At 34.1% G+C, this 24,737-nt stretch overlaps 2 protein-coding genes across 4 annotated transcripts in view; both read left to right on the forward strand.

Moving 5' to 3' along the window:
* LOC149773294 (uncharacterized) overlaps nucleotides 1-24,737 on the forward strand; it is a 116,532-nt gene that overhangs the window by 33,180 nt on the left and 58,615 nt on the right. For all 3 annotated transcript variants that reach the window (XM_089946509.1, XM_089946508.1, XM_089946510.1), the window contains exons 4-6: nucleotides 1,715-1,990; nucleotides 12,065-12,364; nucleotides 16,922-17,251. In XM_089946509.1, coding sequence (XP_089802635.1) covers nucleotides 1,715-1,990; nucleotides 12,065-12,364; nucleotides 16,922-17,251 — 906 coding nt within the window. The remainder of the gene's footprint in view (nucleotides 1-1,714; nucleotides 1,991-12,064; nucleotides 12,365-16,921; nucleotides 17,252-24,737) is intronic.
* On the forward strand, nucleotides 20,627-23,389 carry LOC149773295 (uncharacterized). Its single transcript, XM_089946467.1, has 3 exons — nucleotides 20,627-20,717; nucleotides 22,126-22,247; nucleotides 23,130-23,389. The coding sequence occupies exons 1-3, from the start codon at nucleotides 20,627-20,629 to the stop codon at nucleotides 23,361-23,363; spliced, it is 447 nt and encodes a 148-aa protein (XP_089802593.1). The 3' UTR covers nucleotides 23,364-23,389.

Genomic DNA, 24,737 nt, shown 5'->3' on the forward strand with positions numbered 1-24,737 from the left:
CTTGTTGTTACTACTCCTTTTGATGCATATATCGATATGGGCTTTTTGACATCCAGATTGGCCCCTATGGCAACTGTCTAATTTTATTACTGCTTAATGGAAGGTCATAATGATATAGCATTTTCTCCAGAAAACTTTGTCTGGTGTCTTGTTGGTCCTGAATGAAACTGATGCCAGTCTAACATCCATTATGACTGCCATAGCAGCTACTTGAAAATCTTGTTACAACTACTCCTCCTGAATAAATGCTCATTTCTAAACATGGCATTTTCACCAGAAGACTTTTTATGCCTGGCTCTTCTACATGAAAATGGGGCCATTCTTATATCAATTACATCATGACTATGGGTTTTCACTAAAACATGTCATAGTATAAGTTCGCCACAGTTCACCAAGTTTTATTGCTGAAATATGGGGGACAGAGTAGCCATGCTTCATCCATCCATCTGTCCTTCCATCATACTTTCCCTTCTACCCAGTAACATTCAAGTCATATGAGATTAAAGAATGAACCTTGGTATATTTAAAGATTATCACTAGAATGTGTGTTTTATATCACATCAAGGGCTGTATCTTCAGAGTCACAGCTATTACAGTTTCATCATTCTTTTCATTCTTCTCTATAACTTTAAAGCTCTTTGAGATCATGGGACGAAACTTGGTGTAATTGTACATCAGTGCTGGAGGGTATGGTGTGTACCATATCGTTGGTGCTATTTTCAAGGTCAAAGACATAGCTAAATATTGTAAGTATCTCATCATACTTTCAATTCTGATCCATAACTTTAAAGTTATTTTAGATTAAGGAATGAAACTTGGTATTGTTACACATCAGTACTAGGAGCTGTGTCACACCCTTCATTTAGTGTGCTATCTTGAATGGTAAGGTCATTACCCCATATATTTTCATCACACTCTCCCTTCTGCTCTCTAACCTTAAAGCCAATTGAGATTAAGGGATAAAACCTGGTATGCCTGTACATTAATCACTAGAAGGTGCATCACATGACATATTCAGGCTACTATTTTCAAGGTTAAGTCCACATCACAATTTTGTTTTCCATCAAACTTTCTTATCCACTCTGTATCATGGAACTGCTTGAGATTAAGCTGGATATACCTATATGCCATCATTAGCATGTGTTTTATACCACATTGGGGGTCGGGGGGATTTTATCTTCAAGATCATTGTCATGGTGTTTTGTGACAAATTTTTTAATACACTTTCCTTTCCAATCTAGGATTAGAGACATGTGAGATGAACGGACAATAGTTGATATAATTATATATCATCACTGAAATGTTTCTTGGTGTCTGCCCTAGTTGGTGATCAAATCTTCAAGTTCAGTGTAATGCATCGATAGTTTCAGTTTCAGTCACATTTGACTTCTTTCTACCTTTGTTTTTATGTTATCCAAACTTGTAAGCCATGGTATACTTAGGTTTCTCAGTTTAATATCATCTCATGGATCACAGTCAAGATTTTTTCTTCAGGGTCAAGGTCAGGGATTAATTTGCAAAAACCTATCTCTGAACTCAACATTGACCAGTCAAGCTTGGTTTGTTTCAGTGTCTGCCCAGTATCTTCGTAACTGTCTTAAAAGTCATAATCAGATTTCATACTTGTGTACTTTTAATGCCTCACTATGGTAGACAGGGAACCAAAAAAGTCACTGTATTAATTTGTTAACAGTTATTATATTTTATTGTTCAGATCCTCCAGTTGTTCTCCTTTCTGCATACCAGTCTTTATATAATGTGACAGAAGGCATGCAGAATTTTGTTTTCACCTGTAATGTTATCGAGGCAAACCCACTGCCACAAGCAAATAGTTACACCTGGTTCCATGGTTCATCCATTAAACAAGGACATACCTCATCTTCCTATACTCTTCCAAATGTACAGAGGGCAGATGCTGGAGAGTACAGGTGTATAGCCAGGAATGATTATGGCACTGGAACATCAAATTCCTTGGATCTTATTGTACAATGTAAGTGTATCCACCATCCCAACTAATATATTGTAGTGAAGATACCTAATCATTTAACCCTTTGCTTCTCATATAAAAATATAACCCTGTTACCTGTGCCTCCCATATAACGTTCATGACGTCACAGTCTGGTTTCCCATGCAGAAACCTCATACTATATAAGGCAGTGTTATTGTGAGGAAATTTTATGATTGCGTTGCTGGAAGAGCCTCAAAATAAACTATTCATTTCCACCGCAAGTTAGTATTTATTTTCATTGCCGGATTTCCACAAGTTATTATTTGTCAACATTACGTGATGTAAATAAGTTTCAAAGCATAAGGTGCTATGTTTTAATCATAGCAACTTGTGCTTCGAAACTTAAAACATAAGTAGGAAAATACCAATATGTATTTAATGAGTATACTTGGTGAAAGCATTCTTCAGAATATTTTAGTTAACATTTTCACTGCTGTGCTTGTGTTATATTCTTTGTAATATCATTCTGAAGCCACAAGTGAATCAGTTAACTGGCAGATAGGTAATAATGGCGGATATCACAGGTGTCTAGGCAGTACCTCTTCATTAGATTTGCCGTATTCAGAATTTATTGAGCTCATTCATCAAGGATAATATTGAATTTATAATATAACCTTTTATGATTGAATGTTGAACTATTTAAAAAACATTACAGTCCTAAATATAGTAGACAGTGCGAAGTTGGAGAATTGAATGTGCTATATAAGGTCAAGGTTGTTTTCGTTCATCACTTATTTTGTGATAATAAAATAAAGCAAATCATATCAAACCAACAACAAAATTGCAAGTACATACTGACTATTGAAACCTATAATTTGCAATCATTTTTTTCTGACAAAATTAAACTCTGTGTAGTCATATTAAAAAAAAAATCATTGTTTCTAAAAATAGATGCACCCACATGGCATGCATGGTGTTATGCATGCTGAAAGTCCCTGGCATAACCTTTAAAACAACAGTAGAACAAAAAACATAAAAAAACTTTTTTTATTTATAACTCGGACATAACCTAGGTTTTTATGATAAAAAAGAAATAATTTATTATAGGATTAAATGATCATGGTTCGATGGACTTTATGTAAACTTTGTGAGTGATTAGGTAAAATTTACACATCGATAAATACCCAACCATGATCATTTAATCCTTATAATTCCTTATAATTCCAATTTACTTCCTTTCTGATATCTGATCAGCAGATTTAATCAACTAAACATTCGCTTTTAGGTACATGGAAGTTTTCATTCATTAGCCTCTTAACTGCGATAGAATACATAGCCCTATCTTCGCTAGCCAAGATTCATTGATTCTTCATACAGTGATACGGGGTGGCATGTCATAGCAGGTCATGCCATTGATATATTGCTATGACCATTACTTTAATATATAAAAAATGGTTGTTGCGGTTAAACCAGGAATATTCCCTTTCTTCGAAAATTACACTTGCGTATGACACGTGTTTTTGTAGCAACGTCATTATGTTTTACGCATTTCAATCTTTCAAAAGCAAAATCTGGTCCATTTTTAGTGATATCCCTTGACTTATGACCCTGACCTTTAATAATCCCTGCTGTAACATGTTGTCAAGGTGAAATGCAATATTTTCCGAGATTGGCTTCTAAAGCCAGCCATATGCCTTCTTCAGCAAAAGGGTTGAGTGTTGAAGTGCATGAAGGTCTGTGGAATTACATTGTTTTAACTTCTAATGGTCTGTTTTAATCTGAAATCACGGGAGTGGTTGTGTTGGATCTTGTTGTTGTTATTATGAGGGTGTAAGGCATTGATAAAGATAAAACTTCACATCAAATGATCTGGAAACAGGGAAACAAAAATAGTCTGCAGAATTTATCGATGTGTAAAAAATTCCAGATCAGTATCACGTGACCGTTTACATCCAATGAAAACATAGTAAACACAATCAATTCATAAAAAATGGAATTATACAAGAGTATAGTGTGAACTGAATATGATATGCCTCACCAATTAATTATGTATTTATCTATAGGACTTCCATCAAGTATGGACAAGTTAGCTATTACAGAACTGAAGCACTTTGAGGAATCCATTTTACTTTCCTCAATCACTGTGACCTAATGGGTTAAAAATCAACGTATCTTTCTTGTCTTATGTTGATCAAGTATGTGGGGTACAACTCACATTAAAGTTACTGTGTGGTCACTGTGAAATAAAGAAATATTTAAATGCATTCCAATTAGGCAAAGCTATACTACTGTAAGAGTTTGGTCCAAAATTGTCTCTATGTTGCTGGTGGCATAATGTTATAACTCATGGTCTTAAACCAAGTAACAGAAACAAGCAAAAAGCAATAAGTTTTGTGAAAGTCAACAACTAATTTATTTCTTTAGAATACAAAGTGAAAATTGAGAAAGAACTTACAGTATGTGTATTAAATCCTAAATGCTCTATCACAAGTCCAAAGCTGCCGACCCTCCAGACTAGCAATTAGTGAAAAGAGGGATAAAAATTAGTGAATTTTGAACACAGTTAGTGAAAAATTATATCATGACACTAGCTCCTTCCATTTTGATCGTTAGTACTGCCTTATATGAAAATCCTGAAATAGAATTAAAACATTATTTACACTGATTGAAAGTACAAATTAATTTGCAGCCAAATTTACTGATATACACCAACTTCACACTATTTGTCATGATATGATGCTGTGGCAGACTTGAACTTCCACAATCGTGCTTTGGTACAGTTTTTTTCAAAACAGTATATGCATTCTTTTTAACCGCACTTTAATCTTGGCGACTAAAATTTGTGCACATTTTATGCACCAAAGGAGGCAGTAAAGTTTTTCTTATTTTTCCTTACAATAGGAAATACTTTTTCACCATCATGTTGCTCATATTCAACTGAGAAAGACAGGTTATATTCAACAGGAAAACTCAAAAACAATGCTTCAGCACTGGTCGCTTGCAGACTTGAGTAGGTGGCTTAAAGTTTTCCAGAGCTGAAATCTGCTGGGTGCTCTTCATTTTTCCAATATGTATGTGCTTTTTGCTTGCTGTGTACTTTTTCACATTGTTCTGTGACATGCACACAGGGGTTCAGATGTGAGAGGTCGTGGGTTCAATACCCGGCCAAGTGATACCAAAGACTTACAAAAACGGTACTAACAGCTGTTCTGCTTGGTGCTCAGCATTAAGAGGTTAGTGTTCGGACCGGTAGACCTGGTGTCAGGATAACGTGACTGAGTCGGACATAATGCTACATGTCTGCGACATGATGCCCCAGTGCTAGACGTCACTATAAACTGCCACATTGCAGACATCGTAGCGATATGACTGAATTTTTTTTAAAGCTACGTTAAAATCAAAATCACATCACATCACTCTTGGTCTTAGTGCAATTGATTGAAAATGGGGATCTGTTTAATTGAAGGTCGGACTTTAATGCTTCAGTTCATTGTCGAAGAACAGCTAAGGTAATGTTTTGTCAACAATAATGAAATTAAATATCAAAGTTTTGAGGTTATTGTTTAATCGGATCCTGATAATATTCGTACTTGATGTGTTATTAATTATAGATTCTTCATGTGCTATTAAATCGCTTTAACAAAAACATATTTTGTGAAGTTGTTTGTTCACTTTGCCTATTAAATAAAAAAAGATTCAAAATTTGGCCAGTACTAACGGTTTCAAATTCTAGAAATCAAAAATGGTATGTATGCATTTCTGTCAGTTACAAAGACATCATGATGAACCTAAACTCACACTGGACGAAACACCTATTCCAGTTGTTGAGGATACAAAGTTTTTAGGTATTATCTTCAACAGAAAACTGACTTTTATTCCACACCTAAAGAATTTGAAAACTAAATGCTTGAAATCTATTGATCTACTTAAAGTAGTAGCGCACATTGACTGGGGTGCTGATAGAAAAGTGATCCTCAATTTATACAGAATGTTCAGTCGCTCCAAACTGGACTGTTTTTGCGTTGTTTATGGTTCAGCTAGGAACTCATATTTGAGAATGCTTGATCCAATTCATCATTAAGGAATAAGACTTGCTCTAGGAGCATTCAAGACATCCCCATGTGAAAGCCTTCTTGCTGAATCGAACGTACACCTTTATTGCATCGTAGAGAAATGCTTTCCGCACAGTATGGTCTCAAATTAAGATCATATCCTCAGAACCCAGCTTTTTAGGCTGTTTTTCAACCCAAATATGAAACCATATACAAAAATAAACCAAATGCCATACCTTCCTTTGGCATTAAAATGTCATCCAGTCTTGACAGTCCCAAAATTGATATTTCTAAAATTCAGGAAACGTTCGTCTCCAAAATACCTCCCTGGCTACTCAAACGACCAAAGGTATTTTTTACGCTACAAGATGGAAACAAATCTGAGACAAACCCCTCCATCTTTTACAACTCTTATCATGAACTCCTCACTAAATTAAAAAATTACACAAGAATTTATACTGACGGAGCAGAGGAGAAGGAAAAGGCTGCTGCAGCCTTCATTAATGGAAAACACACAACACAAGTTTGCTTACCAAATGGCACATCAATTTTTTCAGTTTAAATCAGACCAATAGACCTTGCTCTGCAATGTATCGAAAACAAACATAGTTTAAACAGCATCATCTTCTCCAGCTCACTATCAGTACTTAAGTAACTACACAACATTAAACTGGAGAACCCATTATTAACCAATATTCTCGTCAAAAATACTAAGCTGAGTACCTCCCACAATATAGTATACTGTTGGTTACCCAGCCATATTGTTATTAAAGGTAATGAAAAAGCAGATCACACTGCTAAACTGGCCCTATCTCATGAACCATCTGATTTTAAAATACTGTACACTGATTTTAAACCTGGTATCAAAGAGACTTTACGTTAGAAATGGCAGACATCATGGAATGATGCAGTGAATAATAAACTTCACGCCATCAAGCCAACTCCAGGAGAATGGAGTCCTTTCTATAGAACCATGTGTAGGAAGGAGTAGTCATTGCAAGAATTTGAATTGATCATAAGCATATCACCCACTCCCACATACTAAATGTTAAGACCCACCAGAATGCATTTCTTGCAATAAACCATTCACTGTTAAGCACTTTATGATAGAGAGTTTCAGCCTGAAACCTACACGTGATCAGTATTGCAAAAAAAATTCATATGTCTTTATTAACCCTTTACCTCATACAAGCATCTTTGGACACCTCTACTCCATTCGCATGGAAGCGCTTTTTGATGCCTCTACAAGATTCGCATGGAAGCGCCTTTTGACGCCTGCTGTAAACATCAGCCATTTTGAGCTGGTTTTCGTAGCGCCACCTTCGGGGACTCCCCCCATTAGATACTATATTCATTTCTGTGAATGACAATTACGTCAGATCACGTGGTCGTTATTCATGGTCGATATCTGCTATTTAAAGTAACTGGCTCGTAATCTCCAGTCTCCAAAATGGCAGCTGCGGATTTCATTCAGTACGTACAAAGTTTTCACGATTAGAATAACAACCACAAAAGATTCAATAAATTAGGTAAAGTCTCTGATATTGATGTAGGCAGCAATTAGTTTTTATAAATTATCAAATTCAGATGACTTAGTGATATAGACACACACGAAAACCTTGTAAAATGTAAAATGGTTAAAATTGATGTTAAACGTAACATACACTACATTGCTTAACAGTTCACAGGCAGGATTTCATTCAGTACTTATGAAGTTTTCACGATTAGAATCACAACCACAAAAGATTCAGTAACTTAGGTAAAGGCTCTGATATTTATGTAAGCAGCAATTAGTTTTTATTGATTATCAAATTCAGATGACTTAGTGATGTAGACACAGACGAAAAACGTGTAAATTTCGAGTATGGGAAATGGCAGCTACGGTCTGTCACGCGGCCTCACTGACATGACGGTGAATGAGTTTTCTCTCGATTTTAAAGCACATAAAATATTCTTCTGTGAAAAATAATTACACAGCTATAACAATCGGACTTTACTCTTAAATTTTTCCACATATAATAGATGTCTACCTAAAACGTAAAATGGTTAAAACTGCTGTTAAACGTAACACCACTACATTGCTTAACAATTCACAGGCATGCCTATGCGTATGCGGTCGGCTAGGTAACAGGTGTTCTATTTATAGCGTGCTGCACTTTGTCACTATGCTCTATGAGGTAAAGGGTTAACATATACCATTTACATTCCCCGTTGATCAGGAAGCTTTATATGTTACCCTTATCATCTTATCGCTTTACTTTAAACTGTTTGGTTTTGATATGGCTGGTCGATATAAAACCTTTTATCATTTTTAAATGATCGTACATATGACCTTTTGTATGGTGCTAAATAGCTTAACAGTGCTGGTGCACCGTAAATAGAACAATCAATCAATCATAATAGATATTTATTTTGGATATGATTTTTCAAATTCAAAACCTTATACATTTTTCAAAATTTTCAGTTTCCTGTCAGAATAAACCACTTACCTTTGTTACAATATGCAACAAATAAAACAATAAAAATACAACAAATATCATAACTATCTCTAGCCTAATAATCATTCGATATTAAACTAATCCTTTGGTCATTAATATTACAATGGAATATGGCACATGTTTATTTCAATATAATCTCTTCATTTTCAATCTGTAGTACTCATTCCTTGTATTTTAATTCCTCTGTAAAGATTAGAGCCATAATTTCTTTTTCTAATTTTTGTAACTTTAAGTTTTTGCAAATCATTGTCCATAATTTCAATTTCTTGACTTTCATTTTTTCCCTAGCTGTCATGTTTGTAGACTTTACTGATTTTGCTGAGTTTCCCACAGTTCTGGTGGACTTGTCAGTTGAATTTGATGTTCTCTTTGGTGTTGATGTTTGTGTGTAATTGAATGTACAATGCCTGTATGACTGGCTGCCTGTATGCTGGCTGCCTGTATGACTGGATGCCTGTATGTGACTGGATGCCTGTATGTGACTGGATGCCTGTATGACTGGATGCCTGTATGTGACTGGATGCCTGTATGTGACTGGATGCCTGTATGACTGGATGCCTGTATGTGACTGGATGCCTGTATGTGACTGGATGCCTGTATGACTGGATGCCTGTATGTGACTGGATGCCTGTATGTGACTGGATGCCTGTATGTGACTGGATGCCTGTATGTGACTGGATGCCTGTATTTAAATTGTATCTTAGTCTATAATAACAGTAATACAGAGAAAATTCATATATAAATAACTCTATTAACAACATGTCTACTATTGTTGGTTCTACAATTATTGTAATAATTGAAACAAAATATATAATTATATGTTTGTAAAATATTACATTGATTATAAATGGTAATTGTTTTCTTCTTTAAAACAGTAGCATGTATCCAGTAGAATGAATTATTGGGCTTTTTGTACATTATGTCAACCAACATATAAATATTCCTTAAAAACATGACAGAAATTATCTCTTATGAAGTGAGTAACTGAAAGTAATAATGTACCATGTTGCTTACATAAAATAAAATCTATGTATGAAAACATGATTTATCCTTCATGTACAATATTTAAAAACAATTTAGCAATGACTATACATTTCGCATTAACTGCAATCTTGTGTCAAAATTATGACTGCTCCCAATTATGAAAATTGAGCTTATGTAATGATAAATGTTAGGAAGCAGATTCATTTCAGAGTTCTTTATAAATTAGGTAAGCAACTATATGAAAACCTTTGAAAATATCATTGTGTTCTGATTTTAATTTCTAGGCACATATTTATTCTCTGTATGATGTTGTACTAAGTTTATACTTCAGTTAATTCCAGAAATGTAATGACAGAAAATAATACTTATATAATAAATCAATTTCATGTTTGCAACACATTGTTTAATGAAAATAAAAGTAAAATAAATTGGAATACCTATTATTCCATCTATTCCATATAAGTTTGGTCTGCCATTAAAAAGATCTAAATAATGTTGTTTACTTTGTATGGGAGATTGAGGTTTTGGACTCCACCCTGTTTTTCAAGACTGGGCTATTGTAACTCAGTTCTGTCTGGTTAATCTCAATGTCTCCTTTAGAAACTTCAAAAAGTTCAAAACACAGCTGCTCTAATCATACCTAGAGTACCACGATCAGAGCACACCTCCCCACTGCTCTGTACCCTACACTGGCTATCCATTTGATCCAGAATCAAACACAAAATTTGTTCTCTGTGCTACGTTTTACTGACAGACTCTAGTCCAATATACCTATCTGACCTCACCCATGTGTACACACCAGCAAGATACTTACGCTCCTCTTCTGACAATTGTATGGTCATTATTCCCACTATGAAAACAAAGCCATATGGAAGGGCGTTATTTTGCATACCAGGGCCCAGCAACATGGAATGAATTGCCCACTGAACTTAGACACAAAGACAGTGTTCCCATTCAAGAGTGCTCTCAAAACTCATTTCGACTGCAAGAACAAACTTAAAAGACATGATAATGTTTTGTCCCTTAAATATTCTCAGCATGTTTTTGTTTTTTTAATGTTTTCTCATTTCATGGTGTTTGTTTTTTTAATCATATTATTACATATTTTTTATCTTATATGTGTTGTCTAATTTTGTGAAGCGCATAGAGCTTTTAAAGATTAAGTGCTATACAAAGTCCTCATTGTTATTATTATTAAATAAAATCAATCTTATCCGTAGCTGAAAATTGAATCATATAAAATGAGGCAGTTATTGGAATGAAGACCAAGAAATGGGAAGGAACCTACCTTTTTATCTTATTATTCAGGAAATTATAGACTTTCTAATTTTAGTATTATAATTCTCCATATATATAAATGTGTGTCTGTGTTTATATTATCTTGAAATAAAGATTAATATTTTAATATTTTTGTTATTCATTTTGGTTTGAAATGCTAGAAATAACTTCATACAGAGGTATATTTTCTAAATGTATTGCTTTTTTGTTAAAAAAGGAGCATGATCATCATACCTCGTTGCTTTAAATTGGCATACTTTTTTCTGGCTTGGTCGTTAGTCCATTGGATGGATGTGCTCTAACTGCAAAATGAGGAATTGTAAAGTCAATATTTAGTTTCATTTTACACTTCACATGCTACATAAGGTGATGTTTGATTTTGTTTTATACACATGAGAAGTCAAAAAAAATGAACGAAAGGTAGAATAATGCATTTTCATTAATCTGCCAAACTGAGATATTAGTTCATACTGATTTATCTTTTCAGTTCGTAAAAATGCACTTGAAAATAATTGTTCATGAAATTTTGATCATCCTTGCATATAGTGTAGACATTCTGTATGTCCTGACAAAGAAATGGGTTGAAATGAAGTCCCAAGCTTTCAGGAATGGAAGTTTCAATTTCGAAAGAAAAACTACTCGGTCGGAAACATTCACCTGATTTTCATTATGCTCAGAATTTCAGCTGTTAATGGCATAAAATACCAGTGATGTTCATGGACGTTTGTCACTGAATCAGAAGCTCCACTGTGTCATGGTGGCCATCTTGAATTCACTTTTACTCCTGTAGATGACTGGCTCTGCTTCCTAGCAGACTATTGGCATTTTGCTATCTAGATTCTGTGAAGTAACTATGGGAGGTGTACATGCCCCACATCAATTTCAGAACAATACAAGCCGTAAACGCAGTATTCACAAATCAGTCAGTATCTTCAATTACTAAACAGTAATAGGTGAAATTGTCATGTGGATTGCATTTAAAACCAAAACAACAGCAAGAAACACACAATTCACAAATATATCAGTATCTTTAATTATTAAACAGTAATAGCTTCATGTTGTAAGAATGGCACTGCAAGAATGTAAAGAACATGGCTCAGCAAATTGGCAGTTAGGAGGAAATGTGAAAGGGCTTGACCTTAATCCCTTCCACTCCCATTCCACACCTCCCACACTTTAATGAATCCAGAAACAACAACAACAAATTGAGCAGTACTTCAAAAATGCATGACATTGTGTTGTCCAAAAGTAGGGATTAAAATAAAGAGTGAATAGATGTAGTCATAAGTTGTTTTCTCTTGTAGATCCTCCCAGCATAACAGTGATTCTCACTGGCTCTGCTCAGCAAAATCAGACAGCTATACTGGTCTGTGGGGCATTGGGTGTCCCAGCAGAGACAACCTTTTTCCCATGGGTCCAAATGTGGGGAGACATGGTCATCAGAACAGGTCTTCAAGGCAAAACCAACTCCACTCACAGTGTACTGACTCTTGACAGATTATCCCTGGAGAGTATGGGGACATTTATCTGCACTGCCACCAATGGAATTATAGGAATCAATAGGACTCTTACTCAGACTGGTTCAGAAAGCGTGCATGTCAAAGGTAGGATTGAAAACACAAAAAACACCAGTAATTCAAATTACTTAAAATCTGGACAGTTGTCTAATATAGTGAATGAAAAACTTATTTCATGGACTGTCATTGTCTGTGTCATTAGTAGATGAGCAAAATGTAAATGCTTGTGCCAGTATACATTGGGTACACTCATGTATAGACATGTGTACTGTTCTTTTCCAACAAATTTTATGGGAATTTGAAAATTGCAAAGTTTTCATTTTGCAATATACAGCTTTGCAACACAAGCTAAATAGTATTAATAGCATGCATAAAGCACAATAGTCTGGGTCACTTTAGATCTGAACTTACACTGGATCATTCTTTAGCAGCAGTAGACCTTATGCTGATAACAATAAAAACACTATTAGTACTGTGCATGTGAACATTTAAGAATGATAGAATGTTTTGGAAAATGTCAGTTCTGATGCAGTTGAATCAAAGGATACATTTGTTATGGTCAGTGTGCATATATGCAAACCTGAAATGCTGGAGTACATTAGCACATTCACAAATGTACCAAGAGTATGTTTGTATAATACCTTGTTTATTAATGAACCTTTCCACTAAAATGTTGTCTATTCATTAGCATTTGTAGCTGCCACAAGATCAAGCGAGCTTACAATATAGCATTGATCCTGTTGTGTATCATCCATTGATTAACAGATGCTATGTTCAACCTTTTCTCAAAAACCACTGAACCAATATCAACCAACACAGTTCACACAGGTCTTGGAAAATTTGATGTCTGAAAAATAAGGAAAGGTAGAGACAGCCATTGAAACATCCTTATGTTTGCATTTAACACACCTTATAGAATTGACAAAGACATTGAAAAGATTCTTGAAATGTTGCAGAAATTCACCAATGCAGGAACAGGATGGGCTTTTAAGAAAGATGTACCCAAGTTGAGGTACATCTCATCATATCAACTGTTTTGTGGATCCTATTACATTCCTACACCAAAGGGGTTCCACCAGGGTCAGTGATAAATGCAAATAAATTCTGACAATTGATGTTTTAAATGGGCATTATATCTGGCTAGTGATCACCATGACCTGCCTCAAAAATACTAGCAACACCTGGGTGAACTCAACTTTGGTGATACTGAATTTCCCATGCAGGTTACCAAAGCTACACAAAAAATAAATTAGCAACGCTAAATCCAGGTATCACTGTTAATGTATTCACTTGGGATACTCGTTTTTATCCGCTTGCACTAACCTCATGTTGACAACTTGGATGAACTCAGTTGCTGAGTTAAATGATTGATTCAGAGTTGGTATTGCACTATGTATAGATAATGAATCTTGCTCGATTGCTTAACTGACAGCAGGCATGCAAATATGAATTTTCCATGCATGGATTTCAAAAACACAAACATGTCTAACAACAACCAAACAACACAAGTCATTAAGCAGGTCCCATGCAGGTTTTATTATACAGCAGTTAGGTGTGATGGTCAAACTGAACCACCATTACTATATCATGCCCAGGGTGCTATCACTCCAGATGCTGAGGAAGTGTTTTTTAAATCCATTGAAGTTACAAAGAAATTGATTCAACAACAGCTCTATTCACAGCAGTCATGATTATTACCGGTGATAACATTGATGAGTTCTCCACAGTTACTCATTGCTGATTCTGTGAAGAAGCTTTTCCTTAACTGATGTCAGTTTATATTCATCGTCATATCACTAGCGCATACAGAGGAGCCGCACACAATGCATGTAATCTGTAGTTGAGAATTGACCTGAATAAAACAAAAATACCTGTCATGCTTTATAAACTGCTTGGGTATGATGGCCACTTAATAATGTGAGCAGTAGCCATGGCATCACACTCACCAATGAGCTTGATCCCCAGCAACATGGAAAAATATATGACGTTTTGACTGTGTCGACTGCGTTTAATTGATTCGATAGTTTCTGAATTTGTCCTTGGACAAGTTTGTGAGCATTCTAATGGCAGAGAAATATGCAATCACTTGTCAATAAAGACCCCAGGTGTATTCATATATGATTACAAGAGTGACTGGGGTAAATTTGCTAAACCTTGGCTGCCAGCAGTTGAAGTATTTCATTTGTCATTGCTTCATGAACATCTCTCAGAAAAAGATGATGCACACATAAAAAAGGTTTGGTCTGCATTCAAATGCAAAACATGGGTGACTATCATGATCTGTATCTGTGCACTGATGTACTGTTGCTCACTGATGTGTTTGAGAAAGTTTATGACACTGCCATGCACATGTACAAGCTCACTCCCATGCATTGCTTTATTTACCAGGAATGGGTTGGGATTCATTGTTGTCAAAACCAAAATCGAGTTGGAATTGCACATTGATAATGACCAACATCTGTTTTATTGAATAATTTCTGTGGGCAGTCACAGACATGCTTGCACAAGAACCCAAATGTTGACGGATCTAATCCCGCTGACCCTACAGTTATATCATGTATCTAGATGCCAATAACCTCTGTGAGTAGATTGAAACATAATTATGTATTACACATGCAAAACCTTGAGCTTATGGGATGGTCTTTCATCTACAGTCTGTCCATCGGTTAGCACAATTTAGTTATCACTACTTAAATACCAATACATAGAGGATTGCTGTGAAACTTCAAACACACTTTTGTTACATAGTCTAGTTGGTACTAGATGAAAATAGTGTAGCTTGGAATCCACCAAGTCCACTAGAGTGGCCATCTTGAACATCTTTCCATTCCTATTCCTCTTACGTGGATGATCATGTCAAGATGGAGTTTTCACTAAAAGACTTTTTACAATGACCAACTGGTTCTAAATAAAAAATGGAACTGCTTCGACATCCAATATGTCCATCATGGCAACACTCTTCAAAATCTTGATATCACAACTCTGTCTGAAAAGAAAGTCATATTGACTTGGGATTTTCACCTAAAGGCTTCTTACGATGTCCAGTTGTTCTTAAAATGGTGCTGGTCTGACATCCAATATGGCTGTCACACAATGACCATCTTGAGAATCATGCTGTCACTAATCCTCCTTAATGGATGGTCATATCAACATGAGGTTTATATAAAAGACTTCTTATGTGTAGTTTGATGTAAATGAAAATGGGGCCAATATGATATCCAATATGGTCACCATGGCAGCCAGTTTGAAAATGTTAGTGCTACTTCTCACAAATCGATTATCATGTCAAAATTATCTGTGCTGAAGTCATTTATGCAGTTTACTATCTGTACACATGACAAAGTGTCACTTTGGATGGATGTGATTAAAGTTGACTTTGAACAAGTGAGACTGATGTGACGATAGTTTATTCAGCAATTAATTATACATATGAAATGTGTTTAGTAATTAAAATTACTTTTGTGTTTTATTTGTCAAATGAAATAGTGAATACATGTAGTACATGCAATAAACAGAATACAAATCGCAGTGGAAACCTTTTTTCCCAATGAAATGACAGACGTTGGAATTGCACATTTTGATTGCTTTCATAATCATGTATCTTTTCAGTATGAAACTGTATCTAAAGTTGATAAAATGTTGACAAAAGTTATTCAGTGTACTTTAAAATTTACAAAATTTTTATTAACATTTAATTTTCTCGGACCATTATTATTGCCCATTTCTCACATTTTCCATTGTATTGGCTTGCGTAAGGTTTTAGTATTTTGTATTATAAAATGAATAAGATGTGTGCATCAAGAAATACTCATTTATAGGGTTAGTACCAGAGCCATTTTATTACTAGATAGCTATCAGCATCAAGACATTACACATGTAAATTTTATATAACCATATTCAGTCAAATTCCTGAGTACTCTTCTCTCAAAAAATGAATCATATATATTTCTCAGCACTCTAAATACTGCTATTATTGAAACAAATGAGTGGTGCTTTGATATTGCATTGCGGGGGAGGGGGGGATATTTTGAATATCAGTTTTAGTTATATTTTGCTGCAAGCTGACATTCATGGTCTAGCTCACCCATGAAAACTGTGAAAATCGGTTTCCCATGAATAATAGTGAAATCCTCGTATATCCATGACTGAGGGAGGTGGGATGAAATGCCTATTAATCAAGCCACCCCTCCCAGGCAGAAGTCAACATCTGTCTGCTGGGTCGACAAGAGGGGGCTGGTAACCAGGGATATATTATTATTTTTATAATGGAAAAGGTTTGTTTGAACATGAACTTGGAGAGGACTGCATGTTTCTCACCCCAGGGTCTGTGATCGCTCTCTACAGCCCTGACTGTCGGCAAACATATTTGTTACACTTGGCCTGATAAACATGTATATAATTCTCTATGAATGGATGAAACTAAAATTGTCTTGTGGAGGGGGAGTGTAAATAGAGAAACTTAGTAAACTAAAAACACAGTTATAATTTTAATTTTGTCATGGGGATTTTTGGTCTTCAGAGATTTGTGTAATATGTTGCTTTCTTGATACTATTTCATATTAGTAAGTCCAAACTCATCCCAATCAAAACAGTAAACCTCAAGTCAGCCATTCAACTCACAGAGATATTTCTTTTATTTTTCAGGAGCTGCAAGTATATTGACAAAAAATACTAGATTTGTTGGCGAAATCAGTCTCTCTGCCACTATGTCCTTATCGTTCTATTGTGACCCTCCCATCGAAAGGTTTGCCATTTGGAAAAATAGCAGAGAGATAATGAACACATCCAGGACCATAACAAGCCTTTCCAATGATATTGTAAATTATATTTCTCATAACAAGACAATCCGGTTGAATGCACAAAAGGTACATTTTATCATTCTAAACGTGACAGTGGAAGATTTTGACAACTATACTCTTGTCCTTACGAATTCATTTGACAGCACATCATTCCAGTTCCATCTGGATGCATTTGGTAAGTGATGAATTATAAACAGCTTTATGCAAGTATAATAATAGCAATAATAATAATAGTAATAATAATAATTATAACAACAACAATACTAATAATAGTAATAATAATAATTATGACAATAATAATATTAATAATAATAATAATAATAATAATAATAATTCTTTATTTAATGGGTGTAGATCAGTTAGAATGCATCTAGTATCCCTTGAAGTCCTCATGTTATGAATGATCACCTTATTTCTAGTCATTCTGTGTTTCTGTTTATTGTCTTCATTTATTCATTTCGCCTTAATGATCCATCTCATTCTTATTAAATATTATAGGGGGCAAAAATGTATTTGAAATTTCGTCAAAATGCATCCAGTTATATGTATAATCATGCAAAGATGTGATATTCAGAGGAAGTGAGACAAAATTAAAATTTGGTGCATACAGTATTGGTAGTTTAACAGCAAGTTTTTAGAATCATGGAACCAAAAAACGGGAAGCATTTAAGCTTAAATACCCTTTTTCCAATAATTTTTAGTTCATCTGTCCTCATGACATGGCTCTACATTGGTTGTGCTTCATCCAGCTGTGTCCAGCAATAAGTTAAAACCAAGAAGGTTTGAAACAATCTCCCATAAACTGCTCATCAGAATTTGTACAAATCTGACCAAAACCAGTCTAGAATTAAATGCTTTCAACTTGCTACAGATCATGACAAATATAAAAAAGTAGAAAAAATACTCATAACCACTTCTCAAACACAGCAAGCTGAATTTCAATGAATTTTACAAAATAATTGTACAAATGATGCCAGTTTGTCTTCATATATTGCTGTAGTTTATAAACATAAGCATAACTTTAAACAATGTTTTGAAATTTACTAAAGATAATTTCTTGTTTTCAATTCAGCAAAAATACCGTCATGAAAGCCTTTCAGGTTTTAGAAATGATGCTGGTCTGGGTCTGGTTTGACTAAACATCTTTATTGTGCTTTTGACTTAAATTTTGAGATTTTCCTCAACATTTGAGATTTTTCTCAAATCTGGTTTCACAAAGAACAAATGAGAAGAATCTCAACTCAAATTTGAGAACTGTCCTCAAATATCTGAGGTTAGGGTTATGCTTGCTCAAGTGGAGACACTCAAATATGGCGCTTGAACAACGTTATCATCGGTATCTTCAAAGGAATTGTTTAGGGACAAGGGTAACACCATGGAGGTCGATGACACTGTTTTGTTCGCTCGCTGTAGATTTACCAGACTTACTATTTTATTCATCGTAAATACTGTTTCTGAAACAGTCGATTCGGGTTTTATGAAGCGGAGCATGGCATTGCCTCCCATCCACAAGGTGCTTGTGGTCATAAGCTTTTTCATCACTGGTGCTCACTTCAGGCTCATCAGAGATTCCTTGGGTGTGAGTGTAGCCAGTGTAAGCAGGTGTATATTTGACATGGCACGAGCCTTGGTGAGACAGGCAAAGAACTTCATACCATTTCATGACAAGGAGCAACATCAGCTGTCAAGCAGGGCTTTTATGGGTTTTCAGGTAAGATATTTTCAGTTATTTTATTCTACCCATTTCAGTTATTTAAAAAAAATTATTCATGTCCATTATTAGCAACATTCGCTGCTCATGCATCATATTGCCATGACCCTAAGTAAAAACAGCTGATGCTATCGGGTTTGCATGGAGGAAACGTAATATTTATATATACCTTTTACTGTGAAGACTGAATTATGCGTTATTCGTTTTCAAAGTATACAAATTGATTGCAGGTAGGACTGTGTGATTAAGACTATTTTTTAACTAATGTTAAGAATTTTATAATGGTTACAGACTTTGATCTAATGTAAGGGGGGGTGGCATTGGAACTAGGGTAAGTGCGGTATTGTTGTTCATTATAGTATTCACACTACAGGGGCACTTACCATTGTTTACAATTTAACTATATATCAGTCAGACATGTATTATTATGTATTGCATTTATGACTGATAGTTAAAGTGTAAGCACTGATACAAACCTCTGTGATTCATACATCATCCCAACCAAATTCAGAAATGGAAGGCATCAATGATGTAAACAATACTTACAACTTAGTAATTTCTTTAATTAATGTATTATTTTTAAATTGTCGACAGAGGGTCCATGACAATGAAAACTTGCTGCCCCATCTGCCAAAATGGAAGCACTTGATGTAGATAAACATACAAGCCACATACTGTCATTTTCTGTTTTCTTTAATAGTCCATTTCAGAAGAAAAAAATGTAGCCTGTGTGCAGTATTTGTAATGTGTACTTTTAATATTTCTACAACAAATTGAACAAATAAAAAAAGTGAACTCTTGTGTACATGTGCTTAAATAGATGTAATACAAAATGTATGCAGTTGTTAAAATTATCAAAGATGGTGGACTAAGTCACATTTTTTGCTTGAAAACATACATTCTCCAATGTAAATATGGCAACTGTATTACTGAAGAAACTCAAGTTTGATTCAAACTCGGTTTTTGCTCACATTGAACTAGTCTTGTATGAATGTACAGGATATTAACGAGGCTTAGCATTTACTGAATCACAACACAGACATTACTGAGACTCATTCTTTTTTATTTAGGAGATACACATTACAGTATCTTATTCAGTTTGCAGTAAAACAAATAACCCCAAAGTATATGCAGGCATATCATTTATTATGAAGCATGGCTCTTGGGCCTTCCTCTTGCACCTACAGCCATTACTAACTATCCAGCTTTGACACACCACATTTTATTTCACGCACACAGTTAGGGCAAATAACAAATTAAAGACAATATAGTGTTACAGTTTAATTCAAACAAAATAATGTAATAATGCATTCACTAATGTAGAATCATAACACAGTTTTATTTGCTGATGGATATATCTTACAGATTTTGATCAGCTATACCGCACCAGTCTAAAGCATATGGTGGATAATTGATATACCTATAATCATAGCTGTTCATAGCAGTGAATAGGTATGATTATAAGTGGACTTAAATATCCAAAATAAATTCAAGAGGAAATTGGTTAATTGAGCAACAGGAATTCAAAGTTAAATCCCCAAATATAATTGTTCATGAAATGGTATGCTTATGAATACATATGGGGTTGAAAATTTATTACTTAATGCTGTAAATATAGTTTACACCATTATATTATTTGCATCGGCTGTCATTGTGCCCCACTTTTCCCATTTCTGGGCTCAATAAATGCTTATATAGATTGACACAGTTCATAATTATTTATCTTTTATATTAAACAGTAAAGTGACATGAAAGATAAATAATTGATTGCAGTACATGCTTGATGTATATGATACCAAATATTTTTAAAATAAATTATTTATTTTAAATAATAAAATAATGCCTGATGGCACATTCATCAGGATTCAGGCCCCATGTTCTAATGAACAGGATTATGTAAACAGAAAAGGTTTTCATTCACTTAATACAGGTTATTAATAATGATTGAAAATATAGTGAGAGACAATTGGCACCAATAATTATGCAAACATTATAATATTGTATATAATGTGCTAAGTGTTTGAAATTATGGGCAAAACTAGCTCAGTTAGATTCATGAATCAATTTCAGGAATTTTGTTATTTTTTTACTTTAAGTTTTTTTATACCATGGGGAATAGGGTGGTAGGGCCAGCCACAGAAAACTGGGATGGTCTTCTGATTGGAAACACATTTTTTTGCCTTATAATGAAATCATCATTTAAATGTACATTAAAAACTTCTTATTTGTATTTATGTACAGGTCAAATTGGTGAATTTAAAGTGTAATAAAGGACAATTATTAAAGAAATTGATACGACCTTGTATGTGCAAGTGTAGCCTAATATATTTCTTTTCAGATGACCTATGACTCATTAGATTCTGCATAACAAACTGTAGCAAAGTGGTCAGGCTCTGTGCATGACTTCTGGATGTTCTGGGAAAGTCAACTTTGTACTGCCTTTGAAAATGGTAATCAATGTATCAATGTGCATGGATTGTGTGTGTGTGTGTGTGTGTGTGTGTCTATATATATATATATATATATATATATATATATATATATATATATACACACACATATATATGTTGTGTGCACTAAAATCATTACATAATATTATTATTTTAAAGTATTTTTATACCCTAACATTTCATCAAACCATATATATGGATATGTATCTCCTGGACACATAATATATCTACATAATTTGGGATTTTATGAATCACTGATCAGAGTTAGGGGGGTGGGTGGTTGATTATGTAATCTTATTGAGAAGATGTAATAAAAAATACAAGAATTTAACCTTTAAAAATCAAAAATTAATTATTTTTACATATAATAGAGGTTATTAATATGATTATGTTTATTAATATGATGTTAATTTTAACTGATAAATTTAATTGTGTCAGTTTATCCTTTTAATATCCAGTATAACATTTTAAACATCATTTAATTATGAAAAGCAAATACCAGATGGTTCCTATATAATTGTTAATATTTTCAGGTCAAGATGATGGATATCTACTTGGTAATACTTCTCGAAGCTAACTGTAATGTTTGTTGACAAGAATATGAAGGCAGAAAAATGCTCTCTGGCTGTACTTGTCGTAAGTTCCTTATGACACCATACAATGCACCGACCACAACTGCACAGAGGAAGTACAATGATGCCTAGTATAGAGCCAGAGTTGTTATAGACCTTTTTCAGAAGTCGAATCTGGGTTTTTCCACTCCAGTATTTAACGCATGCGCAATCAACGTAGGGCAACTTTTAAGCGATTGTCATGAACATAGTGTATGTTCGTGGAGAAAGTTTCAAATATATTTTGTAAGGCTTGACATCTGTACACCCTTTACAGAAATAGTGTCACAGAAAGCATCAGAGAGGATCAAGGCACAGAAAGGATTTGTGGTCCCTAGGAAAAATTATCCAATAGGCCCCAATGAATCACAGATTGAAACAACGGTGGACCCCCTGATGGTTGTGGTCCCGAGGAATTTGGCCTATTCTGTCCGCGGTCCTGGATAGGACTTACAAAGTTGTATGATCCATTTCTGAAAGAAAGGGGTTGGTGGACGATTTTCTCATGTGTTCAGAATTACAATTTGTACAAACCTATGTGTATTTAGATGACTCTTCAAGACTATATTCTTGCGAAAACATCAGGACTTACAAATCTCTTTGTTGCATATAATTAATTTCATAGTGGATGGAATCATACAGGTAAACACAGCATCACCAATGCCAATGTAATCAGATCCCAAGCCTAATCCGAGAAACCACACGAGTTACACACAGCTGATAGTACTGTTGCAACTGGCCATTGCAAATGTATTGCAGGATGAGTTAAATCATCATTATAATCTTAGTTTTTGCATGGAGTTAGAAAACTATGGAGAGAGAGAGAGAATAAATTTCTTAGCCAATCGAACATATCATAAGCAGTTTTGGGATTCACATTAAATGGCAAATCTTTGAGGAATCTGCTTAATATGTGATGTGCCGCCTTTGGTGTTCATTGTTTGCTGCTAATTGGACACGTTAACTTGTTTATTTTCAGATTATTCATTACCATGCAGTCATAAGGGGGGGTGCGTAGTTAGATGAGAATCACAATGCAGTGACATAAAGTAATATTCATTTATTGTTAAAAATACTTGATGAAAACATGCAGTTCAACTCTTATACTTGTGTACTGACATATTATTGTTTACTACTATCTGTGGGGATCTATAATGACATGTTCTATTCATGTAAGAAGTGTAGGTCACTCGAGTTGCCCTACATCAAATGTGCATGACCGTACCGGATGTGACTATGGGATAGGTTTGGCCAGCTAAAAATAGTATCTGAAAATGATCATTAGAACAAACATTTGGCATTCTAAAGAGGCGTTTCCCATGTTTGCATAATGGAATGAGAGTTTCTCCTGATAAAGCTACCTTATACACATTGACCTGTGTTGTCCTTCATAACAAGGGGGACATCATTCCAGCTGATGATTTAATTGCAGATAATGAAGAAATATTTAATATTTATGAACCAGGGGATGGAAATGCTTTGCGTGATTATATATGCAGGACATATTTTTCATGAATTATCAAATTAAAATCTTTTTTTTACATTTTTCTTGTTTTTATAATTTAATATTAATGAAGATGATTCAGTATAAATATATGCACATGGTAGATAATACATTATCATATTTATAACATACAGATGCATTGAAGACTATTAGTTCGGATGAAATATAAGACCTTTTAAGATCTTTTTGGAATTTGCTTAGGTTATAGCATGTTGTCTTTTTCCTATATATTACAATCAAATTAGGGATTCATAACTACTGAGTAATGGAATCATTCCTAAAGTTATTTTTGTAAAACCAAATGAGGCTAAATCAAGCTTCTCTAAAATAAATCTTACTGTTTAATAATAATAATAATAATAATAATAATATGAAATAAAGTATTTTTTCCATGTTATATTGAGTTATAACATAATATCAAAATGTAATGAATGACCATATCACAATATTATGTAATAAACTTGTAAGCTTAATGACTTCATGGATATTGCAAAGCATGAAGTTCATTGCTTATAATTATAAGATTATAAGTGGATTAAGAACAATAAATAATCCCATTAAATGATTACAGGAAATATATTTCATGCTGTTTAAGCGTTATGTGGCTTAGTTGATCATTATACATTTGCGTTATGATAATGTTGATGGTTGAGTAAATGACTTTAGATAAACACAGCAGAAATTATGTATTGAAATTAATTTTAACTAGGGTTTGTGTTAATATACATTCTTTCACTCATATTTGTTTGCTTGTACAATTATAATGTTATTTATATCTAGTGACTGCAGTGAACAATTGGTTATCTGAATTCATTACAGTGATTTATAAAAGTTATTTATTTAAAAAAATTCAATTAATAACAGCCATTGGTAAAATTAAATACTGTAACCTATGTACTCCTATCAGTTGCTAATAATTAGAGTGTATAGTTTCTGATATGCAGATTAAAGGCGATATGGTCCTAAATACATGGAGTAATGACCACAAAATACACATAAACCTTACATTCCTGCACATTCAAACAAATTCAGTCATTCAAAATATTTTGTAATTTCTTTAATATTGACAAAAGTGAAATAGTTTCAAAACTTTAAAATTTTACTTTTGAAAAAGATATTCTTATTCTGGTTTTATAACTAACAATTTTGTGTCCAAATTAAAAATTCTTCTGCACTTACATAATGTCATGGAAGACTTGATTATTGTTGTATGAAACATATTTGGGATGCTCGTTGAAGGAGAATTTCCTTTTTTAACTTAAGAAAATGTCATTTTTAAGGCCTGCAATTTTAGAAACATTTCATTCTCCTACAGTTTTTTGTAATTTTTTTATTATTTCCAAATTACAACCTCATTCTCCAGTGGTCTCCAACTCAATTTTTTG

The sequence above is a fragment of the Sinohyriopsis cumingii genome, unplaced genomic scaffold (genome assembly GCF_028554795.1).
Source record: "Sinohyriopsis cumingii isolate HCF-2022 unplaced genomic scaffold, ASM2855479v2 utg000695l, whole genome shotgun sequence".
Lineage (NCBI taxonomy): Eukaryota > Metazoa > Mollusca > Bivalvia > Unionida > Unionidae > Sinohyriopsis > Sinohyriopsis cumingii.

What these genes read in the sequence shown, in the direction of transcription:
- LOC149773295 (XM_089946467.1), top strand. Translation starts at nt 20,627, where the DNA reads ATGCCTGATGGCACATTCATCAGGATTCAGGCCCCATGTTCTAATGAA. An exon ending in TTTTCATTCACTTAATACAG is followed by an intron (nt 20,718 to 22,125) that starts GTTATTAATAAT and finishes CACCCTTTACAG; the next exon opens with AAATAGTGTCACAGAAAGCA. An exon ending in CAACGGTGGACCCCCTGATG is followed by an intron (nt 22,248 to 23,129) that starts GTTGTGGTCCCG and finishes TGAAAATGATCA; the next exon opens with TTAGAACAAACATTTGGCAT.